This window comes from Eptatretus burgeri, chromosome 4 (assembly GCF_056783735.1).
Source record: "Eptatretus burgeri isolate ZD-2024b chromosome 4, Ebu_testis_v1, whole genome shotgun sequence".
Classification (NCBI taxonomy): domain Eukaryota; kingdom Metazoa; phylum Chordata; class Myxini; order Myxiniformes; family Myxinidae; genus Eptatretus; species Eptatretus burgeri.
Genome location: NC_140964.1, coordinates 75,598,126 through 75,608,530, shown reverse-complemented (window position 1 = coordinate 75,608,530; position 10,405 = coordinate 75,598,126). Strand labels below are relative to the sequence as shown.

General features: G+C 43.1%; 1 protein-coding gene across 2 annotated transcripts in view; it reads left to right on the top strand.

The window, feature by feature from the left end:
* The first annotated feature begins 4,536 nt into the window (after positions 1–4,536).
* Positions 4,537–10,405, top strand: part of KLHL38 (kelch like family member 38) — a 21,638-nt gene continuing 15,769 nt past the window's right edge. The window contains exons 1-2 of one of the 2 annotated variants that reach the window (XR_015057556.1): positions 4,537–8,944; positions 10,361–10,405. The exon at positions 10,361–10,405 is cut by the window's right edge and continues 61 nt beyond it. Coding sequence is in view for 1 of the 2 variants with exons in the window: in XM_085878713.1 (XP_085734839.1) it covers positions 7,589–8,944; positions 10,361–10,405 (1,401 nt within the window). In the remaining variant the exon portion in view is untranslated. The remainder of the gene's footprint in view (positions 8,945–10,360) is intronic. The other variant, XM_085878713.1, reaches the window with a different exon arrangement.

Below are 10,405 nucleotides of genomic sequence, written 5' to 3'. Positions count from 1 at the left end.
ATATATATATATATATATATATATATATATATATATATATATATATATATATATATCTGCAAAAGTAGGTAAACAGTCAGTATTATACCAGTATGAAAATAGTGGTGCTCGGATTCATTTAATTTGAGGGATTAATATGTTTATTGGTGTTATTATTGATATGCTTGTATAATCAATAAAATAAGTTTTGTGTGCACGTTTTGTTTTTCATAACTGTATACCTACTTTTGCAGCCATATATATATATATATATATATATATATATATATATATATATATATATATATATATATATATATATATATATATATATATATATATATATATATATATATATATATATATATATATATATATATATATATATATATATATATATATATATATATATATATATATATATATATATAGTTGTGGAAATTCGCAAACCACCATTCAGGTCCCATAGGTGAGATATCTCTGTAAGTACATGTGTAGTTAGCCCCAAACCCGTTGTTTAGAGGGAATAAATGTGATTCATTCGGGCTGCGACGCTTTGAGACAGCCGTTTTTCTGTTCTATCTTTATTTTGAACCAACCACGTCTCAACCGCCATCACACAACAACCACCAACCACAATGCCGCTTCACAACTACAACAACGCCAACAGCCATGATCTTTACCTTCACAACTCGCTCCCGCAAACATTGCATCAACGCCATTCCAAACGGCACCATGGCCATAAACCCTCCACCACCTTCACCTCTCTCCTTCAGCGGCCATTCCCGCACCACCTGTGAGCACCGAGCATCGGGCTGTCCTGGGCTCGTGCAAAATGTGGCCTTTCCGAGGAGAATTCGGATCAGGAATGCTACACGCCCACTTCTGATCCGTCCAATCAGCAAGTGCGGGGCGGTTTGGCCCCGCCTCCAGGCGCGTCTGTGTGGAATCGAGATATGCAAATTCTAGGATCAGGGGAGATTCACGCCCCTTTTTCTCCGTCCAATGGGCGAGCGTAACTCCGCCCGCGAGCTCATCCGGATCCGGAAATTTGCATATGGGTTCTCCTGCCGGCCTATAAAGCGCCGAGCGCAAGGCGAATCTGGGGAGAGTCGGTTTTGGAAGAGCGGAGAGTGGCAGAAAAGGAGAGTCAGTTTGGAAGAGTGGAGTCGGGAGGCGAGGGCGTCCCGGTGGTTTCGGCAGTCGGCTGAGGAGAATTGGGGGAAGAGTCCGAGGAGCTCGGGTCCGAGGCAAGGAAGACGGCGGTCGGCGACGAGGTCGCGGTGGAATTGCTCGTCACGGGACCCAAGCAAGCCAGCTATACTCTTTCCCCAGAGCATCAACAATTCCCCCCCTTTTTCCCCCCGCGCTGAGATAGTGCGAAAAGGGGGCCCCGTTCCCACCCCACTCCAAGCGGTGCCAACGAAACCCGCGAAGGAGCATGTAGACGGGGCACCGCCGCGCTGCCACATTTGCGGCTCATCACGAAGACTCGGGTAGGACCCACCCGGTCTCGCGGACCTGACCGCTCCTTCAGGTCCCGCGCAAATATTGGCCCACAGGCCCCGTCTGCCCCCTTGTCTTTGAGGGTGGCCTTTTCTTTTGAGTAAATGTGTCGGCGCCGTCTGTGAAGTAAAACTGTTAAGTGTTGCCGTGTGTCGGTCTTCGTCGGTAGTATCTCTGCGTCATTGTTTCTTTTGTAACATTTGCTTTTTGTGCATAATTGTTGTAATTGTATATGTGTGATCTCCGTGTGCTGCGGAATAAATGTGCATCATGTTGAACTGTTTTCCCGTTTCGCTTCGTCTTTTCTTTAATTGAATCTCCATCTTGCTTCACGTAAAGGGTTGGTAGTGGGCTTAATATGCCCGATAATTAATCTGAACCGTCGAGGCCGACGATAACACCGCTCGGTTATCCCGATAGTGCGGAACAGATCGCTTAAGCGGCCCGTGTCCGGAGTCGACCTGCGGCGAGGTGCGATCGCCCGGTCTACCATCCGCGTGGGTGCTTAGGTAGGTCGAGTTTGGCGAACAACCCTATCCCATGCGGGTGGCCGATTGGCACGATCGTGGTGATTCCGAAAGGCCCACCCGTGACTTGCTCCCGGCGTTAGTCCGAGAGGGTCACGACAGAATTGTCCGTCCGGTGGGCGACGTGCCGCGATTCAAGTCACGTGGCCGTTCGTACGCCGGCGGGCGCAAATTCGCAACAATATATATATATATATATATATATATATATATATACATATATACATATATACATATATACATATATACATATATACATATATACATATATACATATATACATATATACATATATACATATATACATATATACATATATACATATATACATATATACATATATACATATATACATACATACATATCACAGCTCTCCTACCCCAACCTGATTCATAGTTCATTTTATCATTTTAATGATTTTAAAATGGCTGCACTCTCAAGCCCCAAATGTCCTTTCCATTGATGTTCCAAAGCATCCAATCAAGATTCGGTGTCTATCTGGTTGAGCAAGTTCCCACGTTTAATAATAGCTGGTACAAGCTTTGTGCATTTTCACATCCCAAAGATGTCTTGTCAGTTGGTAACCATTACTTTTGTGCTAATGACGCATGGTATTGTCTTTCCAATGCAAGGCTTTCGAAGTGATTTATGAATACTAATGAGGCCTTTTGTGCATGTGCTGTGTGTGTTTACACTGTTTCTGCTCACCAGACACTTCTGGCATGAAATGTGCAATTCAAATGGTCTTTTAAACATAATTTTTAGCATTCAGACAAAAGAGTTCCAACTTCAAAATCGGAAAGCATAATTCTGTTTCTGAATGCAAATCTGATTCACGGAAATGTAGGAATACGAGAAATCATCTGGATGAGGTCTCGTATTCCAATCATTTCCTGTGGATGTCACTTGCACACTGCTTTTACCAATAGATGCAAAAATCTTTCTCTTGTGGTCCCAAAACTCACTCAACCCATGCAGTTTCCACTGACACCCACCCACCCTCCCCAACATGATTAATATGATTAAACTAGCCTGCTGCCAGGGGACAGGTGGACGTGTGTGAGATGTTTTTTATTTAAATAAATAAATAAAATTTTAAATGAGAAATCCCTGGTCATGCTTTCTGTTGTGTAACAGAAGATGAGGCCATTCTTACTTGCACATTTTCATCGCATCCATTCCAGCAGAAGTATACCCTATCATGGCGTTTTCAACCGATAGGGTGACTGCGAATATATATATATATATATATATATATATATATATATATATATATATATATATATATATATATATATATATATATATATATTATATCATTCTGCTGGATAAATTTTAGAAATCTATTCCACTGATGGTTCATGCAGGGTGAAGATTGCTCCTATTCGCGAAGATCGTTCAGCACAACCTGTGGCTTTGATCCAGTGACACCATATTTGCATTGTTCGACGCAGACGGTCGACATCGTTTTTAACCTTTTCATGGCAGGCTCATTTGTATTTAATCTTGCGTTTTCTGGTAGATTTGACTAAAGGTGTGTTAAGCATTCCATGGCTTCTCTCTGATCTTTTTTTAAAAAGATCTCTTGTTTTTCCTAATCTTGTCACTTTCTATCTCTGTGCATCCCTCTTAAATATTTTTTCTTTGTCTTTCCCAGCCTGTGGTTGTAAGTTAGCATTTTGCCACTTCATGTCTTCTTCATGCACCTTTGGTGTCATCTTCTGATGGCCTTAGTCTTCTTCTTTCTGGCTGCTTTTGGGATGTTTGTAGTCTCTTCTTTTATAGTGTCTTCAACCTCTTACCACAATTAATCTGGTATTCCACCAATGAAGTCCAGCTCTGCAAAAGGTGGTTTTATTATTATTATTTGAATTTAATGCAGAGTCCTGGCTCGTGCAAGAGTCAGAACATGATCAGGACGCAACATAAGAGGAACGGTGGTGGTGGTAGTGGTGGTGGTTGGGGGGGGGGGGGACAACGCCAATACCAATACCAGAGACTTTGACATAATAGGTGAGAAGGAGAGGATGCATGGGGTGGAGAAGATGGATATTGAAGTTAACTCTCAGGAGGGAAAAAGTGGAATGGGTAGAAAATATCATGGTTTTGGAAGGGGGATTATCGGAGATGGTGAAGAGTTGTCTTGAAGACTTTGAGGGAAGAATATGATTGAAGTATATGTGGAAGTTGGTTCTTTAGTCCCCAGCCCCCTCCCCCAAAAGGAGGAATGAATGGGTGGAGGGAGCAGTGATTCTGGATTTTGGGAGTTTTCTGAGAAGGGGGTTGATGGTGGGCCACGTGTGCCCTGCAGAAACCTAGCGGAGACAAAGACCAGAAAGGAGGTGGGAGAAGACAGACCACTGACCTGTCTGATGAAAGTGATAGGGTCATGTCTCCCCAATTCTGATCTCTCAGCAGCTAAATCAAATCACTGAAGGTAACAAGTCAAACACGATTGGCAAGAAATAGCAGGTATAAAACCAATGGATTTCATTTCAATATTTAAACATAAATAAGTAAGCAGAACGTGGGATATGACCCAAAACAAAGCATAATAGTGCATGAGGTCACCAGTCAAAGGCCAGTTAATGTTGAGCAGTTCTTGAGAAATATTCAAGGTCTTTGGAAATAAACAGCACAATCTTCTAATGCCACTAGGGGTGGAATGTTGAGGGAAGGAATCCACAAAATGTCCACAGCAGCAGGGCACAAACCACAGGGAGTTCACAAGAGAGACAACCTCTACTCCACAGCCTCTGGTAACACCTCAGGGTAACCATCAGTATAATGCCACTGACAAAGGATCCAACATACGACAGACAGGAAGAGCATAGCTTCTGCCAAGGTGCGCCGCTCTACAATAGAAGGTACTGATGAGAGAGATTGCGATTGCAGCTGAATAAAACAATGAGATTCCTCTGAGGCATGATCCAGGTTCTTGCATCCTGTTTTCTTTGACCTGATCTGCAGTCACCAATTCATCCATTGATGTGTTTCCAATTTTCTCAAGTCTTTACAATGGACCGCATGATGCTCTCTTCTCTCCCTGGCTGAGAGTGACATCTCACTTCAGGCGAAGATGAAAACGGGATGACGAAACAGTCCATTTTATGAAACGCTGATCCACTGCAGGAGCATTCAGCACAAATTCACCATACTTGTTTCATTCACAGGTCTGTATTTCTCAATCCATTAGCACAATCCATTGTTACTTAGGCCTTCCGGTTTAAGTTGAGGTTCAATACCCGAACCTGACCTCTCTTTCAACGTCTTCCTCCATCAATGGAAAATTCTTCCTGTATAATCCAGGTCATGTGACCTCACTCACCGAGCTGCTGATGCCAAATGGTTCAGCCAATCAACATTAGGCTAAATACAAAAAGTTCAAAACACAGATCCGACCAACGACATGTCAGTGATCTTGCTCAAAGTCATGGAGCCTGATCTCTGACATCAAGGTCTTATTTCCTGTTTTCAAACAGCCTGATCTTTGACCATCAGTTTGGAGTTGGTCCTCGTAATTCAACTCTGGACTTCCTTCCACTCTCTTCTCAGCAATCAAATGGTCAGATGCCCTCAATATGGAACAAAATGTTTGGACTGTCTCCCGAGACATATCTCGGGCATTTGACAGTCTGGCATCGTGCTTTATCTTCCAAAATTGTCACCTGTGGCATAGAAAGTCACTATAATTCCTGGATTTCTGACTTCCTCCCCTCATGTGGTCAATGTGTTCCCATAAACGGAAACTTCTCCTCCCCTCTTGCAGTGGAGGTTGGAGTTCCTCCAAGGTAGTGTTTTTAGTCCAGTCTTGTTCTTCGTGTATATTAATGAAATCTTTGATGTTCTGGGAAACCCTCTCTTCCTCTGCAGATGAAACCACATTGTGGCATGTAGTCCACCATCCCTCTACTCAGCAGAGAGCAGCTGCCTTTCTTTCTCTTTCTCTCTTACTCTCTCTTTCTCTCTTACTCTCTCTTAGTCTCTCTCTTAATCTCTCTCTTCGTCTCTCTCTTAGTCTCTCTCTTAGTCTCTCTCTTACACTCTCTCTCTCTCTCTCTCTCTCTCACTCTCACTCTCACTCTCTTACACTCTTACTCTTACACTCTTACTCTTACTCTTACTCTTACTCTTACTCTTACTCTTACTCTTACTCTTACTCTTACTCTTACTCTTACTCTTACTCTTACTCTTACTCTTTTTCTCTCTCTCTCTCACTCTCTCTTACTTACTCTCTTACTTACTCTCTCACTCTCTCTCTCTCTCTCTCTCTTACTCTTCCCTCAAGGGCTTTAAGCAAGTAGCACCACCATCTTTCATCCTCATTTCTGACCCATGATCTTTATTACCCCCATTTACCTTTCCTAACAACCATTTTACTTGCTAGTATATGTTTCCTCATTCTTTTTTTGTCTTTTTTTTTTCCCTGTTTGTTCATTTCCTTCATGTTTGTCCCACTATCCGTTCTTCCTTATTCTTTCATGAGCCTTACTTACTCTTGTAAAGAAGAAAGATACATTGGGGGATAATTTCCTCCTGCTTGTTTCATGTGTCATGTTAAATGCAACATTGATATTGAAAACTGGTTTCTTTCTCTATTATCAATTGTAATTGTATGGTAGTGATATCAAAATCACTTCAAATCCATAAGATTGTTGATTTGATCACCATTTTAGTCACTCTCTCATGGTCCGTTGTAATTACGAGGGAACCAAGCGAAATATTGAATCCAGATTTTTAAGGTCTCTCTTGGGTTTGCTCCTGCAGAACCCTATCGAAAATACGTATGTGATGAGTATACCTCCTTGGACCGGCATACTCTGATCAAAAAAAAAAAAAGAAGTTCTTTATGGACCCCCATGTACAGAGGTGGCCACTTCGACACATTGTGAGTGGTGATCTGCAACCACCTTGGTGTACTTCCAACAGTAGTAAATCAAAATATTTTCGTCTTGTGGAAAGACTTCGACACATCACATGTCGGAAAAGCATACGACGAGACGGCAGTGTGCTATGACGACATTTGAACAGAATTGGCACAACAACATCCCACATGGAATTTGATCCTGGGATTCCTGCATCCTGAGCCATAGGCACCGAGGGCGCACCAGGTGCACCATTGGCAAATTATACTGTCGGTGCATAATTTATATGTGACTCCTGTTAGCACTGTGAAGGTCTCACGTTCAAATCAATTATTTTAATTTTTTTTGCTTGTAACTTTGTTCTTGTGAAACACACGGCTTGTGTGCACTGTTTTGCGAACCTTGGGGTTTGTGAGCTTTCCATGAGCTCCGATGGAGGTCGTCCTTGTCAACACCTATTTATAGAGTGTTTACGGGCCTGGCTTCTCTTGATACCACTGGCTGATTCACATATTTCGTCGTTTATAAATCCTTGGGCATGCACTTTGGTGAAAAAGCATATCCTTGCTCAAGAAGCTGAAGGTCCTCTCTCATCCCAGCGGTTGACTTCTGGTGGACTCATTTTTTTTTAAAAAAAATGACTTTAATTTAATGTTTTTCATCGTTGAAATTTGCAATTATTTATAAAAAGGTTGGAGTCAAAGCCGTACGATGACAATTTCTGAGGACTGTCAAGTGTTCAGACAACCCTCATTAGCCAGCGACATCCTCCTCCACATTGAGCAGCTGTGGGTCGAGGGTTCCTTCATGGATGTAGTGCTGTGTGTTGGTGAATCACGCTTTCCCTGCCATCGCTTGCTGCTCGCTGCCAGCAGCCCTTACTTCCGAGCCCTGTTCAGCAATCGATTCGTCGAAGGCTTTCGCAGGGAAGTTCGTCTCTGGGATGTTTCTCCTGGAACTTTCGCCGTGCTCCTTGATTATGTGTACAAGGGCAGACTCTACCTGACAGAGCATAATGTGCTGGAACTTCTTGCCGCATCATCTCTTTTCCAGTACCCCGAGGTACAAGGAGCTTGCTGTGCCTTTCTTGAGAAGCGCCTGAACACAGAAAACTGTCTCCAGATAGCTTCCCTGGCTGAGCACTTCAACTGTGTTGATCTGCAAAAGCAAGCCAGATCGCTTGTCCTGCGACGCTTTCGAGATGTCGTCAAGATCAATCGGGAGTTTCTGGAACTACCTTGCTCAGAACTTGTGGTCTACATTGCCGACGATGACCTATGGGTATATGAGGAGATATTATTCCAAGCGATCATTGCTTGGATCCACCATAATCCGTTTGAAAGACGTACCTGCCTTGAGGTCCTCTTTTCAAAACTGCGTTTGCAATTCATGGACCCACGATACCTGGTACATTTCGTCACCCGGGACCCCTTGGTTCGCCAGTCCAAGCTTTGCAGTCGCCTGGCCGAAGATGCAAACAACGAGATGATGTTGATCAATCCAAACTCAAAGGACCTTCTGAAGAAAGTCGAACCTCGCTGCCCTCTCAGACAGCAGCAGCTCGTGGTGCTAGGAGGTCAAGCACGCTGTGAGCAGACCTCTCGGCAGGTCCTGTTGATGGATTCAGATGAAGGTTGTCAATGGCGAAACTTACGTAGACTCCCAGCCCGGTACCAGCAAGCTGCCGCAGTGTTTCTGCATGGGACAATATATTTATGTGGAGGGCGCATAGTGGGTAAGGATTCTGTGGAAGGTGGTATGGTATGTGCGGACATGCACCGCTTTTCAACTCGCCTCCACAATTGGTCGCCAGCGGAAGGCATGCACATCCCACGCTGTGGTCATCATGCTGTGGGGTGCGGCGGCAAGATGTACGTTATAGGAGGCTCGGACTCGGAAAATAACCTCATTTGTGAGAGCGAGGTGTATGACCTGGTGGAGGGGACATGGAGCCGTGCTGCGCCAATGCCAGTCGCTGCTCGTCAGCCGGCTGTGGCTGAATTCCAAGGACGGATCTATGTGATTGGTGGTGAGAACAAGGAGAGGGTTCCATTACGCATGATGCAGGTGAGTGTTACTGAATCCGTAACATGCACGGTCTTTCAGGGTGTTTCTTCAAAATGATGTTCAGCAAAGTGATGGATCGGTTTAGGATAAAGAACATGAAGAAATAGTTAAATACGAATGATACTTGGCACTTGTCATAAATTTAGAGTGCAAAGAGTAACAATACCAGGTGACATCCCGACAATCCATCAGTTGCCATTGACATGTTACCGATGTGAAATGGCTAACCCCCAATGCACTCGTTTCCCCTTTAACTTCCTGCTACTCTCAGAAATTTTCCGACCTCACCTTCTCTTTACCGCAATATCCGGTCAAACCTACCTTTTATTTTTTTCACCTTACTCGTCCCTTCCTTCACCAATGTATAATGTGGACTCGCAGAGTACCCGCCCTATGGGTGATCTTGTTCCAAGCATGCAACAAATTCTCAACACGTTCAACACCTTCTTATGACACGTTCAAAACACCTTACTGCACTGGAAAATGGTGGGGACAGGAATACCCTCCCCCAGCTGGAGGCCGTGTGACATGACACACATTTACATGGAGAATTTGTGTCTCCATTTGTGTCCCCCACTTCGTCTAACCAACCAAGACCACTGGCAAAGATGAAAACACCCCATTACATTAATTTGGGTCACGCTGATCCGATGTAGCAAGTCTGGATTTAATCGGTCAAGAACTGTAGGAGGAGTTGCGTGACAAACAAACAAACACACAAACACACAAACGAACACCAGTCCATGAATTATAGTAAAGGATTACCCCATACATGTGAAGCCAAAGGTGGGGTGAAGCAATTGGCTCACTTCTGTCTGGTTTTCCTGGTGTCGACAAATGTCAGTTTATGATCGAGTAACAACTTCATTTGTTATATTGAATGTTATATTTTGAACACAAATCGGAACATGAACCTGGAGTTGGCAATACTTTGGCTCTGAATTCATTCCAATCGTGCAAATGCAGAGAGAAATGAGATAAAAAATTTTTTTTAACCTGTCTTCCTGTCTGGCAGTCAAACAAAATTGAAAATCATTCCAAACAGGAAACTTACTGTTTTGAAGGATGTTATAAAGGACACAAACAACAGGCACACAGAACCAATGTAACGTTTCAGATAATGTGGTGTGAAAGACACTGCATTAATGGTGGTAAGCTCCAGAATTAATCTTTATACAACCTTTAAAATCATTATTTTATTTACATCCAATTGCGTACAGTATTTGGACACTGCGTGGGGTAAGGTGTTCCATGAACTCTCCAATTTTGATGAGTTTTTAATTCCTATATGCTCTGTATTGTGAGTTTGTGATGAGGAAACCACATGTCGGTGTCTTTCATTTATTTGGGAAATATATATTTTTACATTTTTTAAAACTCTCTGGCCTTACATATTCCATTGTCTCTCTCTTACAGATTTATAACATGGAACAAGATCTTTGGTACAAGATAGAAACACGA